This window comes from Chelon labrosus (genome assembly GCF_963514085.1).
Source record: "Chelon labrosus genome assembly, chromosome: 6".
NCBI lineage: Eukaryota > Metazoa > Chordata > Actinopteri > Mugiliformes > Mugilidae > Chelon > Chelon labrosus.
The window spans coordinates 4,727,395-4,748,027 of NC_140342.1; the positions used below are offsets into that span (position 1 = coordinate 4,727,395).

At 40.7% G+C, this 20,633-nt stretch overlaps 1 protein-coding gene across 1 annotated transcript in view; it reads left to right on the forward strand.

The window, feature by feature from the left end:
• astn1 (astrotactin 1) overlaps nt 1-20,633 on the forward strand; it is a gene marked incomplete at its 5' end in the record, with an annotated part of 409,253 nt that overhangs the window by 340,875 nt on the left and 47,745 nt on the right. The window contains one exon of the mRNA XM_084545838.1: nt 18,999-19,276. Coding sequence (XP_084401964.1) covers nt 18,999-19,276 — 278 coding nt within the window. The remainder of the gene's footprint in view (nt 1-18,998; nt 19,277-20,633) is intronic.

Here is a 20,633-nt window from a genome sequence, read left to right on the forward strand (position 1 = left end):
TTAAAGTCTCTTGAAACGGATTCTATGACCATGGAGAAGTGTGAAATATTTATTAGGCAAAAGAAATCACGCTGTGCTGCCTTTAATGTGTTGGATCAATAGCTAAAGTGCCCTAAAAACCCACAATGAATTACTTACGAAGTGCATCCTCTCACGGCCTCCTCATGTACTCTCTTGTGTTAAAGAATAATTAATTGCGTGTTCAAGGAAACGGATTCTGGAGACAGAAAATTCTGACGACAACTCTACAAACTAAAACCGTGTCACATACATTATTATTGCATACAGTCAAATCCGCAAATTACGTCTGACCGTAAACTATAATAATTGATTTGACTCACTGTACACACGCTGTCCACAAATTAACACTGGCAGACAGTGGATCCATTATTCTAACATTGTACAATATGTGTGGTGACAGGAGCTGTGGAGGATAATTGCTAGAGAAGCGTGCTCCTCGGGGAGGTGTGTTTTTTCATTGCTTTGATTCTACCTACACAGCAACAGATTTTATGTAAAATCCTATAGCTTGTCAACAACCTTCAGCAAGCCTCGGCACCTGAGCCTATGTAATGAAAAGGGATTGAAACACACCCTGGATAAGAACAGTTCTCCTCTCTCACTGCTGTGAACTTTACACAAGTTTCCTCTGTGTAAGCCAGGAGATGGCATATTCCATAATTTAATATATTCAACCACCACCCTTTTCTCCCCCCCCACACACACACACACTTATCTAATGTCACCGATTTCATGTGACACTGCAAGAAGTGACAACATTTAAGATATGAGCATTCTTGGAAATTAAATTTGGCTGCCAGCGCTGAGAATAATTTGTACTTAATGCGATTTCTTAGAATAAGTCACGGTGACTGGAAGGAGAGATACAATAAATCTACAAATAAGATTCAATGAATTCTTGTTTTACCTTAGCTTGTTACAGCCAGACACACTTTTTATCATTTTATTTCATTATGATTTCATTAAAAGAAAAAACTCTGCATGCAATTAGATAGTCCCACTAACTAAAAAAACAAACAAAAAAACAATCATCCATCACCGACGTGAGTCCAACCAAATGTTTGAAAGCAAGTCAGACCTAACTATTAGGCCCTGTTTACACCTGGCATTAACATGTATCTTGGGTGACTGAATCACACATGGTCATCTATGTGTATAGGTGTAAATGCACGGCCCAAGATGCGTTGTGAGCGGATTGAGGCTGAATCACTCAGACCACATTTGAACATGGGCTTCATATGGCCACATACTTTTAGCACTGTGTCCTGGGCTGCGCTGCCGGACAACCTACTCATCCAACGTAGGCAATGGGCAAAACTCTGTAAGCAAATAACACCCTAAAGTTCGAGGAGGTTACAAATATATTTGTCCTTGTAGCTGTTCTCCAACTGAATTAACAAACAACAATTAACAAATGATATAAGTGACTATGAGTAGGCTATGTGTAATTTGGTCATAAAATGTGTGTGTGGTTTGGTAATTAGCCATTTGTTCCTTGGTGATGTGTTCATATTAGCCATGTAGAGCTACTATATGTCTGTGCTGACATATTAGTGATGTACAAATGATGTACATTTCTATTTCCGTACAGAGGGCGGAACTGATATGGGATCACAGGTGGTCCATCGAGAAGCATACTCTAAGGCTGTTCACTTGTGATCACATCAACCAGACTTGTATTCTTGCCAGTTGTCAACAGCTTTTCTTATTTTAGAGATCTTGTATTTGTAATGTTCCAATCGTTTGACATCTGCGTTAGTTCTGTTTGTGAATAGCGGGTGATGATGGACTTAAGATGGCACCAAGATGCAGAAGTTTCAGATGCCTTTCACGCGACTTTTATTCCCCCTTTTTCAATCTCTCCCTTTGCTTGTTTGGAAGAGGCGAGAGTTTAGTGTTTGGAATAGTGTGAGGCCCTGCTGTGAAGGTCAGCGGCGTGTCCGATAAAAGTAGTGCGAAGAAAACGTTCCCTTCCTCGCCTCCCGCTGTAATCTCTTTGTGAGGAAAATGCCAGCTGCCAGTCTCATTTTGGAGAGATAAGGGCCCAGCCCCAAATGCCCAGCCCCCACATCAGAATAACGGTGAGAGAGCAGATATGTAGATGATAAAAAAAAAAAATAAAAAAAAGGTTTAGAATGTCCCAGCACAAAGCTTTACACAGGCAGATCCCACAGAAAGTAGAACCAGGTGTAAATGCTTTCATTATAGTGTGTGTGTGCGAGCTGCCTGTCGAGTCTTCACTGTACCTCCCAGTTGGCAAAGTAAAATGGATGGCTGCTGCTACAGATTTTTGGCAGACAAGTCTCCCTACAACCATCTTATATCTTATTACCAACAGGCTCAGACACTTAAATTGATCTTTATCGGTGTGAAAAAAAAGAAATCCCCCACGGCATGGTCGACCTTTATGGTCCTCACCTTTCATTGGTGATTTTTTTTTTCTCCCATGAAAAACGTGTCCGTGTGTGTGTGTGTGTGTGTGTGTGTGCACCATGCAAGTGGAAACTCTATGAAACACACCAACAGTGGAAAGAAATTTCTGGAGCAGTTACTGTAGTATGCGTGTCCAAGGTGATATCCCTCAGCTTGTACTTAGGATAGGAAGGGAATGAGTTTTTCTTTTTCTTTGAATCAAAAAAATCAGACCAGTTGTTTTTCTGCCGCTGCTTAATCGGTCTAATCTGCCCTTTAAACACCATCATTATCATAAACAAGTTGTCGTTGCCACGGCCCTTTAAGAGAAGAAATTGTACGTCTGTTGACAGTCAAATTATTTTGGTGAAATAATGATGAGTGGGAGAGTTGTTTGTTTCACCACCAGCTGAACTCTTAGATTTAGAGCGACTGCTGACAGCTCAGCTCTATAAGCACTCAGAATGTTGTCTGTCATTTTTATGAAAAAGCAGAGAGGTGCTGAAGCAGTGGATACTAAGGAGAATGAAGCACTGTTGCTTCTTTTGCTTTACTGAAGCAGGAATTGTATTAGTTTTTATTTAATCAAGTAGAGCTACTTCACATTGTACATAGGTAGAATCATAGATGGTAGAAAAAATAGATGACGCGTCTCCACTTCCTCCTATTGGCCACACTGACGCTAGTATCCCTGGAACATTGCGAGTTTGAAGCCAGAGTCTGCACAGTACTGTCTGAGAGTGGAGCCATATTACATTATCGATGACCTGCCCATACTTTGTCTAGAATCACTGGCGTCTTCACAAAGCGGTTGTCAGTGGCAACTGTCGATCATCACGATGTCACATCTTGTTTTTATAGCGTCAACTGAAACTAAAACCATCCTTGAAAAATTATTATTTCATGTGTACGTTCGTGTTTTAGTTTGGCCTAAGTCCCATCTACTGACATGGAGGGGGTGGAGCTTATCACCTGTACTACAGCCAGTCACCAGGGGGAGCTCTACTTGCTTTGGCTTCACTTTTTAGGAGCTTTTGCTGCAGTCGATCAGTGGGATCCATTGTAAATAAGATAAAATACAAAGACGTAACGGCAAAATATCACTTTACTGGTACATTTGTGAACTGGAATGTCCATATATTATTATTTGACATTATCAGTTCTGTTCTGTAAGAGCTACTTCAGCTCTCAGGTTTATTGCCTTTCTCTTATTTCACTTATCACTTGAAGAGTCTTTAGTCTGTACTACCATTCAAAAGTCAAATTGAAATAGTCTCTTTAAGAGGGTTTGCAAAGATTGGCTACCTGTTCTAAACGACCATTATATAAATAAGCTAGTCATTATGTGATCTTTTAAGTGTGTGGCTTTGGTATTCTCTTTGCTGTAAGTTCTGCTTCATCACATTATGCATTTGCCAGCGCAAGTAGCTCCTGTTTGTTTTGGTAAATTGTTTCTAAGGGGCTATTTAACAGTCTGGCAGCGTGTTCGTGTAAAGCGAGAATGCAACATTTCAGTTGTGTTTGACAGGAAAGTGTTCACGATAGTAATGAAGGTACACTGGAGACTTCCTAAGGTAATTTAAACGTAAATGCAAACATACTGACGGAGGAGCTTGAAAATGTCTTTCCACTAATGCAGATGCAGATTTATTTATTTATTTTTTTTAATGTGATCTGAGAAGTACATCTGAGAAGTAGTTGCTGATTTCAGAACAATCTTGTTGTTTCTGAAGGTGTGCACTTCAGAGATCTCTGGCATTTATGGGTTTGACTAGCAGACAGAAATCTAATGGTGTATAATTATTGAAATATATATATTTCTTTCTGCATTTGAATCCCTTCTTAGACCTGGACATGTGAGATTTCGAATGTATATCGGGCTTTTTATGCAACGTCTAGCACTATTTCAGCAGTAATTTTCACAGAAATTGCTCTGCCAGCTTTCACGGGTTGTTAGATTGTTAATGTGTGAGCTAAGGAAAATCTTTGCTAATTTGTGGGTGTTTAACGTAACTTTTCTCTCATGTGGCACAGATGTGTTTCACTTGAATGATTATTACTCAGGGAAGAGTCAAGGTGGTTCCCGACTTCAATTCCACAATTACTGAAGTGCCCTTGGGATCATTCAAAGGTTTGATCCACCACAGTTTCAGTGTGCGAATCTAAAATACAGTATGTTCCAAAATAAAGGAATGAATATGTTATATAGTCACAGAATTAAAAAGACACATCAAGGCGCGTGGAGTGAAATTCTCCTTCCTGTGTGTAAAAGTATGTGCAAAGAAAAGGCCATCAGTCAAAGAAGAGTTCTTTTGTATTCAGCGACAGATACTCAGGCTCGGAAGGTCTCAGGCAACACGGCTTCGCTAATGCAAGCCTGGCCTTTTCTAGTCATGCTTCATGTTATCTCTCAACCACTGGCAGCTTTTAACATCATTACACCTTATTCCGTTGTCTCTCTGCAGGATCTCGAGTTCATTAAAGCCTCCTAGAGCTGCTTACATACAGAGACGTAGAAAAAAAGAACCAGACATGAGACCACCATCAGCTAAGAAACATTCCGCCACACTACATTACTCTAGTCTTTAGAAGCGAGCGATTTCACACCGCTCAGAGTTAAAGCCCCCAACAATTCACAGATCTACGAGACGAAAGAGCCGGTGGTGTAGTGTTTGACGGTGACGCATGCAAGAGGAAAGTAATAAATCGTTCTTGGCTCCCAACGTCTCTCCTCGAACCCACAGTGCTGTAGGCTGAACAGCAGATGGTGTGGATAAGGAGAGGTACTGAAGGCAAAAAAGAGGGGGGTGGGTGAGAAAAGAAAGAAGGGGCAGGAATTAACAACAGATAAAAATCAGCGTCCCATGCTGTAGCATCTTGTCGGTGTACATCACCAGCACGCGCGTGTCAATCCTCAGGGAAGGAAGTCAAGTTTTCTCAAGAGTGGACGAGTGTCATGTCTGAGGCCTAGTATATTGTACTAGAAATAAATACATGAAAACATAAAAAGTGGTAAAAGAATTTAGCAATCAGAGCATCACTTCAAATTAGCACTGAAATATACTTATAGCACTTAAAGGAAAAGCAGTTAATATATTTGAATGACTCATTCCAGACTCATATGAGTGATGTTGTTGGACTATAATTTGTTAATATGTAGATTGCTGTAAAGTTGCAGCTTCTAATCCATTTAATCCGCGATAATAATTGATTGACTGAAGTGTTTATTTCGAATATGCAAACCAAAATAAAAAATAAAAGTAAGGCAAACATTTAAACATAGAAATACATATTCGAAAAGGAGTGAGAAGAAGAATAACTTATAAACTCCCACCCCTTCTCTTTAAATAATGAATGACAATACCAGCTTCATTGCAACTAATACGTAACTTATCAGTGGATTTAACCTGTCAGTCAAATTTGTAGATGGAATACCGACATTTCCCGTCAGACCGATGCATTCTTTAGTGATCAGCGTGCAAACATTATCCAGGCGCCGCCCTGCATCCTGCAACTTGCCGCGCCAACAGTACATCAGTTTCCTGGTGGACATTATTGCTCATGAGAATGATTCAGCTTGCCAGTTCCTGTTATAAATGTAGCTGTCCCAAGTCTCTCAAACATTTTTGACAACCTGTTTTTGTCGTTGGCATTTCCAAGCTGCCAGGAATACAGTTAATATCTCAGAAAGCTTAATCCAGAAGGTTTTTGTTTAATATTTAGCTAATATCAACAGTAATGTGTTTTATATCTCTGGGTGATGCCAGATGAATCAGCTCAAGGACATTTTCCACGCTTACTGTAAACAGAATTCATGAGAATGTGATATTTAAGGGCATATTCATGTACAGTAGACCTTGTCGAGAAAAAATAGACATAGACAGTGATGTGTGAAGAAGGAGAAGGCAGGCAGGGTAAGTGAAAGATTGAGAAAATGAAGATGATGAACATGTACAGGGAACATGTGGGGAAACATGCTAACAGACAGAGAACATTACAAGGCCTGTCAGCGTCCATAAAAAGAGATGTCACTAATCGGCCTGTCAGGCCGTGGTCAGCGGCTCTAATCAGCACCTAGACAAACATCGGGGCTTAGTGAGCCTTGACACATACATATTACTGTAGATAGCCTCGGCACACGCGGAAGGGCCTTGCCCTGCTGGGGCTTTTAAAATATCTGCAACGGTAAAACGGGTTCAAGGCAATGCTGCGGGAGCGATGACACATTAAAGCGATGCAGAACTTTGGCAGAACTTTACTTTCTCTGTTTTCCTGACCATGACGTAAGACCAGATATTTTCCATCTTCTTTATCCGTTGATCCGCGCCTGAGCGTAGAAGAGATTTATTTATTTATTTATTTTTTTTTTTTTGCTTTCTTCTGTGATCCGTTCACTCATGCATACCAAAATGGCTCTCAAAATCTCACTTCACGCACATTTATTTGAAAAATCCTTTCTGTCAGTCTTTATCACATACTGTGATAATATGCCAACTTTTCCACCTAAGTCGAGGAAACGTGTGAATGTGATATAATTTTTATTTTTTTTTAAATATTCGCTGTTTTTCGTACATAGTATTAAAATAGTGATATAAGCAGGTGACTTTTGACTAGAGAGTGATCCTACGTAGTTTGCTTTATGCCGTTCTTGCAACATTCATTCATTATCTGAAACTGCTTGTCCTCTACACCTCTGCACACCTACGGCCAGTTTAGAATCACCAATTAACCTAACAAGCACGTCTTTAGACTCCGGGAGGAAGACGGAGCACCCAGAGAAAACCCACGCAGGCACAGGGAGGATAAACAGACTGAACCTTCTTGCAGTGAAGTGTTATGTTCTTCCAACAGGTGGAACGCAATTCTGCATTGCTTAGAAAACATGGCACCCCTTTTCCAATGATGACAGATACACAGAGCATTTCCCTGTCGTGTGGGAACTAGATGCGAGGGCCAATCTGAAAAAAAAACGTATTCACAAATACAAAGCTGGACTCGATAAAGAATTCCCATATATGAAACCGCAATCAGAGCAGCCATGTTTGAACAGCTGCAGTGGTGAATCGTGGGACGCGGAGGTGGATTGGGGAGGATCTGATTTTGCGGCGCACTGCTTACCTCGCATAAATCCACTGGTTGCACAGTAGCATAGTAAATACACTATTATCTTTAAACCATCCATCAGCTGAAGATTTACCCAAAAGCCAAAGACAACTTGGTTTTGTAACAAAATGCACAAAGGTCCCTGGGAAGAAACAAAACCAATGCGTCACAATCACTAGGCCACCGGGACACCTCATAAGAATTTACTGACAATAGCTTTTAAAAATAGACAAATAACCGTTACCTCTCTTTACAAGACATCACTGTTTTCCGACTGAGCTACTTTCACACACAGCCCAGTTATGTACAATATCTTAAACTGTTCTGTTTCTAAAAATAAAAATATGTATACTCATGCGGGATCTTACCGCTCATAGTAAGAAACTAATGATTAAACCATCTCTTCGGGGCCTTTAAACGTCTCAGTCAGCCTTTAACGGCTGGTTTTATCTGTGTGTGCGGCACAAACCTGAACTGCTGAACAGCACCATTCCTCTCTTTGAGTGTTACACTACCAGTTCAGGTGGCACAGCACTGAGCTTAGAAGATCATTTAGCATATCTGGCCTGCAGCGAACACATTGGACCTCCTGATGGTGTGCAGCGCATCAGTCAGCACCTTTCACACATAAAGCCTCTGCCAGGAGCAGTGCATCCTTGTAAGCAACCCAGATGGAACCTATTGAAAACACTCAACAGCTAGACAGGGGATGTTATATCGCAGCCTGCCTGGAGTTGTATCATATTTTTAGTTAAGTTTTTTTTCTTTTCTGTGATGTTACTTTATCCCCTGTCAACTCATTTACATTTACAGTTTAAATATTTTTTTGTTGTTTTCAAATTATGAACAAATTGAGATTAGTAGACTGCTGGATTATTATAACAGATATTTGTCAAAGCATCCATTCTTCACCAGTAAACAGTAATTACCAGGAAATGATCAAGCAAATTACTATAATCTGTTTCTTCAGCTTCATTCTTTCCTCATTACTGAGCCCTTAATGGGAGGTTTGTGATAAATTCCAGGTTAATGAGCTGTTACCGCAGTAAATTAGCAATTTGTAAATTGATACAACAGGGGAATGTGTTTTTTTCCCGCTGGCTGAGCTGCGGGTTAGGCAGTTAACGGCGTCTTGCTCGGGGATAGTTCAGCGGTCGTGGCCACGTAAAGGGATCAAACTCAGGCCTTCAGGTTGATAATGACCCGTTTAATCACCAAATGATTTCTGTCACAGCTCGGTTTCCACATATAGCATCGCTTCAAGAGATGAATTTGAAGGGTAAAGTCGAGGTAGTGTCACAGGTACGTTCGTCGGCAGGTACCGCACATTTATATATAATATATTGTATTTCCTCTGAGTTTTTGAGTTGTTGCTCATTGTTGTGGTGAAGTGGCTGATTGTGCTGCTGGCACGCATTCAGAGAGGAGATCAAGTGCACACACACACACACACACACACACACACACACACCCACACACACACACCCACGATAAAGCACGTCCACCCACGCTGCGCACACTCCACTCGGCGTCAGTCATTTCAGCTTATCACTTTCTCACTTGCACAAAAACATCATTCGAATTCACACCGCTCAGCTACCTCCCTTTGGTTCAAATGCATTGACAAACAAATGTCTTCCCTTTCACCTCCCTTTCTCCCTCGCATCCTCCACGCAGAAACAATCACGCAGGATCTCAGCGTGGCCGCGCAGCCGAGGGAACGTTGCACACCTTTTATTTACAATTCGCTTTAGCTGGGTGCCGGCTGAGTGTCGCTATGCTCCCTTGAATTATCAGGTCCATGCTGCATGTGGGTCCCCGGGAAGGTGTCTTGTGTGCACATGCCGAGAAAAAAAACTGCACAGCACATCTGAGAAGATTTGCCCGTCACACAGATTTGTTTAAGCGCTCTGATGTATTCCATTTCGCAGGTTTGGAGTTAAGGATGTATCACACAGGCCGACACACAGCATACCCACAGCATTGTTTATCTGTGTCTCATTCAGTTTCCTCTTTGCTGCCTCTAATTCTGTTTATCATTTCTCTTCTCTACATGCAATGGACGGGATCTCACCCAAACTCCCCCTTTTTAATGCACTTTTCCATCTCACTGCTTTCCCATTTACTAAGCTACTGCCTGCTTTAATTTCCTACATTCTCAGATCAGCGGGAGCTCATGATTATGTTCCATAACCATGTAATGTTCATCTCGGCCAAGCACATTTAAAAGGTTAGGTCTGATTTGCCCTCTTTTTGTCTGCTGAACAGTGGAGCATGCACACTAGTGTCTCCTGTTTCCAGAACGTGCGGCCATGTGAGCGATCCACTAGCATCATCTAGTGGCTGAAAGGAGATGCTTCACGGTTACAGAGCCCAGTGGAGACACAGTAAATGGTATTATTCCACACATGATGGAGGAGAGATCCGTTTAAGCTGGGAGCCAGAGCGGTATTTAGTTTAAAAGCCTGTGTTAAAAATTGAGGCAGACGGTGTCAGGGGCTAAAATCACGCCGCTTTGATCACAAGAAGAATGGTGATTTAATGAGTCATCCTTTTACAAAGAGGTCTGATGAAAGGCAATATAATAGAGAGGATCTATGGGCCTGCACGAGACGGGAAATGAAGGCTTTCACTCTGCTGTAATATATTCACACAAACAACATCTGTAGATTACATATTTAAATATCTCTTTTAATCTCTGCGTGACTCTCTTCTTCTTTAATAAACATTTATAGAGTTGACGGTGCATTTTGGTGAACGGGAGGACTGACTTGAGTCAGTCAGCAGCAGACGAACGGAGTTATATTTCACCACAGTGTGGGAGGAAGGGGTGGATGGAGAGGTATTATATGAATCTGAATAGCTCTGAGCTCCATCTGTTGTGTACTATAGAGCTGATGAGTCATTCCGCCTGGTACAGCATGGGTCAAAGCAGCCCCAAATCCCCAGCTTCATACCCACACAGGCAAGCCAGCAGATGAACACATACACTAATACATGCTCATGCTGCGAGTGTGCCATCGCACATTTGTCCTGTGTTTATAGTTTGTGAAGCCTCTCAAGTCTCGGCTAGAATCAAAGTTTTCCAGCCATGTCTAACTCTTCTGGTTGGACAAATATGTTAAAAGGCCAGCACCGCCACCACAGTGTCACAGGGAGTTGAAGGGTCGCAGTCCTCCAGGTCATGATATGTCCAAAAGACAAGCTGTAAAAAGGGCAACTGGACTTGGAGGGTTTTCTAGAAGGTGTTCCACTACTCATCTAAGTAGGTTCTTCGGTTCGAAATGACTTGCGGGGAGATGGGGTTGTAATAGGAACATAACGTGAATAGGGTCCGTTAATGACCAGATACTTACCTGTAATTGGAAGAAACCGTTGATCTGGTTTTCCTTCCCTAGGGAGTGGTACCCATTAAGATACACAGAGAGACAAGTTCTTGGGGACATTATATCTCATTCCACCTCCCCTGTTCAGAAAAGAGTTTTCCAATTTGGCAAACTTACTTTACTGCTGGTTCAAACCATCTGAATAGGGATGGGGGACAAAGATACTGTATAATCTGGCAATAATTACCAACACATTCTTAACATGCACACCTATGGCCAACCAAAAGGCTTCACCTTCAGACTGGAGTCTCTGGCCAATGATTGGTCATTAGAGTAGCATTCATTGGCGAAGGAAAACAGGATCAAAACTGTTTCCTCCAACTACAGGTGAGTATGTGGCCGTTAACAGACACGAGTCATGTAAGCGAGTTTCTGATGGTCAATACCCAGAGATGTTCCTTTAAAACCCCAACTCCCCTCTAGTCCTTTAGAACTGAAGATGCTAATTTGATGAAACATTTTCAAGAAAGTGTGCAAGTCCAGTTTGTTTTGTTTCAACATGTCCTTTTTCGTGTTTTTTGAGATTTGTTTTTTGGGATGTAAGATTTGGAACTACTACTGTCAGCATCATGATGGGTAGTCATGAAGACCTGTAAACAATTGGTGGAGTTGTCCCTTACCGTTCTAATTGCCATGGCAAAACTAGCCAGAACTAACCACCAGAATTTAAAGACAGACACACAACTCAGATTTATTGCCTAGTAAAGTGGCTGTAGCAACCAATTTTCGATCCGTGTGCCTCGTCAATCGAGAAGTGGTAATTCCGTATGTGCCATATCTTGGATTTGGTCTCCACCAATTCTCGTAATAAATTCTCAGCTGTCTCCAACAGCTAACCAATTGTGTTTCCATTCCTAAAAACACAGTCAGGCTTTGCTAGTTAGATTAAAAAGCTGAAAAATCTGAGAGAAACTGCAAAGGTGATCAATTCAATCTCCAACAAGAACGAATAAACAGCAGTGTTAACCTCCAGGTAAACCTTAAGCTAATGTCACTGCTAAACCAAAGATCTAACCACACATGAAACCCTTTGAAAAAGTAAAATAAAATCTAAATCACTTCAGCACATCTGAAACCAAAATATGTCTACACAAGCATAAAAGTATCACACAGACACACCAAGGCTCATAAAGGCAAACTGTGCTCAAGCCCCGTGGTCAGAAATAGATCAAATTAGGTTGTGTCCTGCGAAAATTGGATCCAAAATTGTATTTCTGGAAGAACGAAGCAGAGTAGGAGGAGGTGGAGGTGCTTTTTTCTAGATTTTGTTTTGTCATCACTTTCTTTTGTGAGACATCTGACTCAGTCAAACACGGATTACTTTTAATGAGCTCTCTGCATGTGTGTGAGAGGGAAAGTGTTTGAGTGTGCGTTGCATGCATTTACGTTTGTGTGCATTTCTCCTCGAGATTTATTTTCTCTTAGCGATGCTAAAAGCATACTGTATGTGTGCTCACACGTGTGGGTTGACAGCAGTTTAGATGCTTAGATGCTTAAAGTGTGTGAACGCACCTTGTAGACTGCAAGAGAGCTAAAGATTGCCCTGAAGAAAAGAAGGGGAAGATGATCTTCCCCTTTCACACATGCACTGCAGCGCTGACATTTTCCGGACATCACCCGGAGGAGACGCGTGTGCAAATGCAAATGTCCGAATGAGTCGGGCTGGACGTTAAACAGGCTTTATCCTGCCACCTACCTTGTACAAAGTCTGAGTAATGTCTGATTCAAACTGTGTGAATAGAGTGGGGAATAGTCCAGATGATCCAGGACTGCTTTACTTACATCTACCACAAAAAAAAATGTGTGACTGTGAATTTATATTGTGTAAGAGAGATAGAAAGGGGTATCACACATGGGAGAAGAGGCAAAGAGAGACGAAGAAATGGTGAGAATGACAAAAGGAAAAAGACATTAAGCAAAGTTCAGAGAAGAACAGTACTGTCTTCTTTAGTGACAGAAAAATACAGCTTGAATGTCAGATGGAATAACGTGCATTCCTTACACTTACAACTTATAGCTCAACCTGCCAAGATCAGTAGTTCAAATGGAGATATCCATACAAAGGGAAGCACAGTTTCCTCCACCATTATGCACCCGTGCTCCTTAACATACCACGCCTACCTTTGCACTTTTGTGAACAACAAGATTATGAGTGCATGTCTCTCCAACATGGGCATTTAAAGGTCAGGTGTATGTTTTCTCCTGTTCATTAGGTTCACATAGTAGCTTCTGGGATATGATTGTTGAGAGCAAGGCATTCTACAGCATAAAGGACCAATCATCAGGTAAGGCATCTACTATAAGCTGCCTGTCAGGGAAAAGTTAAACTCTGATTATCCAGCAGCTCTCCACCAGAGGGGCTTGTTGGCTGAGTCTAAAGTGACTCTTCATGTGGGTCAATGGCTCAGTAAACAGCCAAGTGAGGCTTTACATAAAATGTTCTGGAGTGCCATTTTGTTTCTGTGTTGAAGGGGACAACATTGTGGAGAAAAATAAATTGTAACTAGTGTTGCAATGGGGGATACTGTTAAGAAGTGGCAGGAGAATAGCAATATCCTACTTGTGCACTGTTCTTGCTTTCCAAAGCCATTAGGACACATCCTCTGGGAACAATGAATATATACACCAACATACACCGATCAGGCATAACAACAAAATGAAAAACACTGATTATCTCTTCATCACGGCACCGGTTAGTGGGCGGGACATAATAGGCAGTAAGTGAACATTTTTGTCCTCTCAGTTGATGTGTTAGAAGCAGAAAATATTGGCACGCATAAGGATTTGAGCGAGTTTGACAAGGGCTGAATAGTGAAGGCTAGACAACTGGGTCAGAGCATCTCCAAAACTGCGGCTCTCGTGGGGTGTTCCCCGCCTAAAGTGGTCAGTATCTATTAAAAGATGTCCAAGGAAAGAACAGTGGTGAACTGGGGACAGGGGCATGAGTGGCCAAGGCTCACTGGTGCGCATGGAGAGTGAAGGCTGGCAGTTTAAGGTCTGCTTTCCGTTCCTTTTTTACATGCACATACTGTATATAATGAGTGTCTAATCTGTAATCTAGTAGTAAAGTGGAGAGACTTGGTGTGATGATGTGATGATGTGACCATCAGGTGTCTTCAGGCCAGGCTGCCATCTATTTTAATATCCCCCTGTGTCTCAGCTGACATTGGACGCTGCTGAACTAAACCAAAACTAAACTGAACTAATCATTGCCAATCTTCTTTCCCCTAAAAGGCACCCGCCTGTCCTAATATAACTGCCACATTTGATTTCCATCTGCCAGGAAGTGGCAAGTGAAGACAGAATGATGAGAGATGATTAGTGGGGAGTGAGTCAGTTTGATGGGGATAGATTGAAGTTTGGCTGATTAGGAGTGCAAGGACATTGACATACTTGGCAGCATTCACACACATACGTCTGTGAATGCAAATATTTAGTAAACATGCTCACAGAACAGGTTTCTGGACTTCTCTGTACTTCAAACTACCGGCTGTTTTTTTTCCCCCTCTCTCTGTGTTTCTCATTGATTTCTCATCGATTTAACCACCCACTTCTACACTCTACAAACAAAAGCCTGATCTTCTTCTATATTTCCTTTGATTAGTCAGGTAAGCTCACAGCTTTCAGAATGCCTCTGCATTTTATTCTCTCTCTCTCTCTCACACACACACACCAGACACACATACCCGCCTGGGGTCAAAATGTGCGGACGCCTGCAGTTTGTTTTTTTGCTCTCCCCTGATGTAAGTTGGCCTTCAATCAGACCTCATTTACCTTTGCATTCCTCTGATTGGTGGAGACTTATCTGTCGATCTGTCTGAGTGACTTCGTCACAGGGCCTCAAATCTGCACACTAACGTTGTCAAGGTCAAAAACATTCGGCATGCGCACACATGCGTGCAGACAGATTTACTCTAGTGAGCAAACTGTAAATAATAACATTATTGGACATAGAATGTTCTGATCAGGAAGCAATGATAATATCAAAGGAGATATTATGTATTATGTACATATGACTAAGACATGAATTCAACTTGCATCACTTAGATGCAAGCTGATGCAAGGGTGGTCTTTGTTTCCTCCTTCAAGCCTGGGTCCTCTACCAGTATCTACTGTACTACTGAACTGAACTCTTCTGGACACCACAGGGACACTGTTGCCTTCACCTTCCACATCGTTTCTAGTTTCTCTTTCAGCCCTCTGTATTTCTTGAGTTTCTCATATTCCTTCTTTCAGACGAAGCTATCACTCGAGATTGCTACATCTATCGCTACGGCCCTCTTCAGTGTTGTGGGTAACGCGTTACAAAGTAACGCGTTAGAGTACTCTAATTACTTTTTTCATGTAACTTGTAACGTAAAGCGTTAGTTTCGTGCGTTAAGTAATCAGTAACTTCGTTATTTTTTTAAAAAAGTAATCCGTTACTTTAAGAATCACTCCTGCTGACCTACGTTACCTGTATGTGTGTGTGTGTGTGAGTGTTTTCGAACCACTGGCAAGATGGCAGAGAGGACAGCTTTTGAATCGTGGAAGTACGCACATTATTTTCAATTCGCCAGCGAAAAGGACAAGAACAACATAACGGTAAAATGCACACTCTGCGTTGGTGAAAAGCTTCTGTCGACCGCAAAAAATTCCACTTCCAATTTAAAAAAACATCTTGTATCCAAGCACCACTCTATCACCCTGTTATTGTTATCCTGCAGAGTTAATTTGGTTGGATGAAGGACGTTATTCATTGTCAGGACTTCTCTGTGCCTGTAAAGGAGGCTGTGTGTCGCTGAGTTGCAGCATGTGCGAGGCGCTGCAAACGGCTTTTAATTTTTGGTAACGCATGAGTACTCTAACGCGTTTTTTTCATAGGTAACGCTGTAACGTAATGGATTACTTTTAATTGATGGTAACGTTGTAACCTAACTAACTACTTTCCAAAGTAACTATACCCAACACTGGCCCTCTTCTATATTGTGTTCACCTCTACAATGTCCGGTTGGTTAGCCATCACCAACTTGTAATTCTGTATCTGGAAGTCCCACAGGATCTTGGCTCAGTCTTTCCTCACCACCTTCAAGGGTGTCTCCCAGTTTGACCTTAGGGCTTCTGGTCCATACTCTGCACAGATGTTTCTGTGCCCTCTGCCAGAACCTTGGTTATGGCATACCATGTATGCTCTACCTGCTTGCATCTTACACCAACATCTTACGCATATGGTTATACAAATGCAAAAATACCGTATAATGCACTTCCAACCTCTTGACCAATCCTTAAGAATGATACTGTGTCTTCTCAAGTTTCTCTTTCTTGACTCACCAAAACTTTATCAGCCTTTATGTCCCTGAATTTAAATGAATGTAAGTTGTCAAGCATGACAGTATTCTGAAGAATGTCATGATTGACAAGCTCGACGAAACCGAATGACTCAGATGATGGCAGACAAAATGAAGTGTGTTTATATTTCAGAGATTTGTGGGAGGTAAGATGTAATCAACAAGGTGATAATTGCCAATACACCAACGCAAAAGCAAACACTGAATACTGTTATTGTAGCACTAACATTCTTAATCTCTTCCATAACAAATCACCCACGCTTGCAGTGCACACGCACACATACACACACACACACACCCATACACAGACACACAAATACAGATGCTCTATAGCTAGGTTTTGTATATGACTGCTTAGCTAAGGTGTTATCATCTAAGTCGGAAACAGTTATGCTGTTTGTGGAAAGTATTATTATAAAAGAGTGGGAAAACAATACACAATAATTATTTATATCATGTACTCTGCTTGAGTATACTTACAGTGAGCTTGTGTGCACACTTTTTCTCCATCAACCAATGAAAAATGGTGCTGCATTCCATCCAAGGGAGCCTGCGCAACAAACCTCGTCCCTAATTGGTCCTTTTGCTTTTAAATTGCTTGTGTTTGCTCAAATCCAACCAGTCGCCCAAAATTCTAATCTAATAAATCCCCACTTAAAAAAAAGAAAAGTACTGTATATGTACATAATATGTATGTATGTATATCATATCTTGCAAGATAATGGTATCTATTTTTTTTGTTTGTTTGTTTAAAAAAAGTAAGAAACATTACAATTGCAACGTACATTGATAAGCCACAGCATATCATCACAATTTATGCCCTGCTGAAACATTGTTTCAAATGCAAAAAGCAATCCAAAACATTAATTTCAATGTATAATCAGGAAAATTTCACCTTGAGGCAAGAGGTTATTTACTCTCTTCCTATCATCAAGTTGATGGCCTGACACCTATCACTCAAACTGATAAGCTGTGATATGCAGCCTGGGCTTTAAGTAACATCCAAAAAGATAGTACCAGATTTTTGTTTTGCATCTTTATCTTGAACTTCTATAAAGATCATTTAAATACTTATAAAATGGTTTCAGTACCACAGCAAAGTTGTAATTCCTTGTGGTGTCCCACATGTCTGTATCCTAGGTCCTCATTTTTTTGAGTCACTGAGAGGCAATGACATTCTATAGTAATACATTCAACTCATATTTTTTATAGCCAGTGACAAACAAATACAGTGGCATTTAGGCTGTATTGCCATATAATTATCGCATATGTAATGTTGTGCTTAATTATGGAGAATTGAAGTCACTCTCAGAACAGCCTGCTGTTTCGTAGGCTTTCACTGATTTTCCCAAAATAAGACAGCACCTTGTCTAATCTCACCTCACTATTGAATTTCACCATGTTTCAGTGGAATATAAGATTGAATTATTTGCTTTAGGACATAGACATAAATATGACTGCTTGTGTGCCAGCCAGCTCCCAGGGTTGACGTTTCTTTTTTGAAGTAGTTCCTCAGTCAGATCTGGCCGCTTTAGCATGATGTTGCAGGACTTTTTTTTTAAGTTTCAAAAGTTGTTATATACATTTTTAAAAAATGTGACTAAAGAAAACAAATTCTGACATAGATGCAGATTGTGACATATTTTTCACCAAACCTCCTCTGAGACAAAAAATAATAATAATAACAAAAATAACAATTCTATGTGGAGCAATGAGGAGACTGTAGCCTTCCTCTACGGATCAGATAAAACAAAAAGAAATGTTCATGTTTACCTCATGTATTCCCACTCTTTTCTATTGTTGGAGGTCAGACTGAAGCTCTTTCATTTCATCATGTTGTTGCACCTTCATATTCTACATTAGTTTAATTACCCTTAATTGGAGAACTAACTATGTCTACTAGCTCTTTATCTCAATGTGTGTCATATTTGGATGAAACATGTCTTATCTTTTGGTCAGACATGAACTACCTAATCTTGCACCAACACATTGCCTCAATCAAACTCAGTGCTGATTGTGTGCCAGAGTTCAACCTTTTCTTTTTCTGCTATACTAAAGTAATTCATGTCCAACCTTTATCTATCCTTTTCTGTAGAAAAAAAAAGAAAAAAAGAAGGCCTTGGTTTACACTGTACCTTTCTCTACAGTCTGAGGGGTTCATAACCTGAGCCGAGAGAAAATCATCCATGTCACTAAAACCTTTTATTAGCAGTAACCACACAAATCCAATATAAACATTTCATTGTTCGGTACAGATATAACTGTATATTGCTGTTCATCCGGAGGAAGCACGTAGCTCTTGTAGCTGTAGCTGTGGCCCAAATATTTACACTTCTGCTCATGTATTCTGCCTGTGATGCAGAAACGCTAAAAAAGTCTCTCGAAGGGAGATATGGGAATGTGGGAACACATTAATGCTTTGTAGTTTTGCCATGCTGCTATAGAAGAAGAAAAAAATTCTCTCAGTTCAGCTTTTTTCATTCCCTGACTCCCTTATCTCATTACTAGAAACATGTGACCTTGCCATCTATCTAGTTTATATTCCTGTTGTTATTATTAATAATAATATGAATAAAATAAGATTGTCTTAGACTAACTTATATGTTATTTTGTAGTTTGATCTTGTGGTTTCTATTTTTTTGCTGTGTGAGATGTGGAAATGCTTTACGATTGCATAGTGCATTTGTGGTCTAACTAGTGAAGCGGAAGTTAATCGGTCACCCGTTTCCTCTTCCATCTGTACATTCAGGTAACTCACCTTCAGAGGAGTCTGAGGAGCGCGACAAGGAGCCCAGGACACTGACCTACCCGGCATACATCGCCAGTCTGCTGGACACTGGCGCTAAGCGCATGGCAGCCGGCGTTCGCATGGACTGCACCAGCCAGGGCCAATGCCCACGCTCCTGCCACCTCTGTCACATGAGCCCAAGGGCAGCACAAGGGCGTCAGCAGTCCGAGCCTGTCCTGCTACAGATCACTAAGGCAGCTCCAATCTATGAGCTGGTATCCAACAATGAGACCTACCAGGTATGTACATTGTTTTCCATGTTGGTCCCATATACTGTATATAAACAGTATGACTGATGTCCAAAAACATTTATTTTCTTACAGCAACCATTATTGAATTTCTATACTAGTGGATGCATATACTCTCATTTTCCTGAAAGGGACTGTCTCACTTTTTTTCTTTTAATTTGGTTAAAGATCACATTTACTGTCCAGTCTGATCAACATTTAAGTATTTTGTCTTTGATCTGGACAAACTTTTACATTTTCACATCCCAGCTAGCAAAAACTGAAATGTGGTGATCATTAAAGCACAGTAAGTGTATTACTTGGTGTCTTGTAATGAACCCCTCTGTGTGTTTGTGGCGGTATGTGGCTGATCCATCAAGCCCGCAAAACCTCATGGCCTCATTATGAAACAAGGTTACAGAAACTGAGAACTTTGCGGGGAAGTCTTTCCCTTTCAGGGTATCATGCCTTTCTCTGCTGGAAGCATGCTGTGCCATAAACCGCCATACTGTGCTGTGACTTATTGGACTCCATCAATATTGTATGTCGATAGTGCTTCTACTCCTGCAGCAGGAAGAAATGGTCGATACAGCGCTGTCCAGCCTCATGGGGTGTCAGGCTTTCATTCTCCAACTCGGTCAGACAGATACAGGTGCCGTTATTGACAGAGGTTGTTCTGAGGTTGCTACTGCTTCACCATGGAATTACCTGCGTAGACACAATGCAAAGGCAACATTTTGAAGAAGTTTTTGTTGACCCTCACTAATAGCGCTTATACTACCTTCTAGGGGTTGCACAAGTTTTGTTAAAGTCAACTGTGGTGAAAGTCGAGACGTCACTAGTCACTGATGGTGTCACTAATAAAATCACAGTAGAAAGTAATGCTTTGAAACAATGAAATTTATATTCTTGACATGAACACATATGCTGAGAACAGACAGCTCATGCACTATGTATAGCCTGTATAAAAACAGGCTGCAACTCAGCACCATCAATAGCATTTAATAGTACTCCACAGTGTGTTGTAAGATGGGATAGTGTTACCGATACTGCTTTACTTTAAAAAAATATATATAATAATAATAATAAATACAAACTAATTTCAGCAATAAAATTTAAAAAAGTAAATGTAACAAGGTGAATTAATGCTAAGTTGTTCCCTTCAAGTACTGCTTAATTAGTAGTACTTGAATATTTAGTACAACTAACATAGAATTTTTTGAGTTTGTTTAATTAATTTCATTTAGTGTCCACTACTTAAAACAAATTACACTATTCTTAAATCCACTATTAACTTCAGATTTCATTATACTCACTCAATAGTCCAGATAAATGATTGAATCTACACAATTTCTTATTCTTCTAAAAA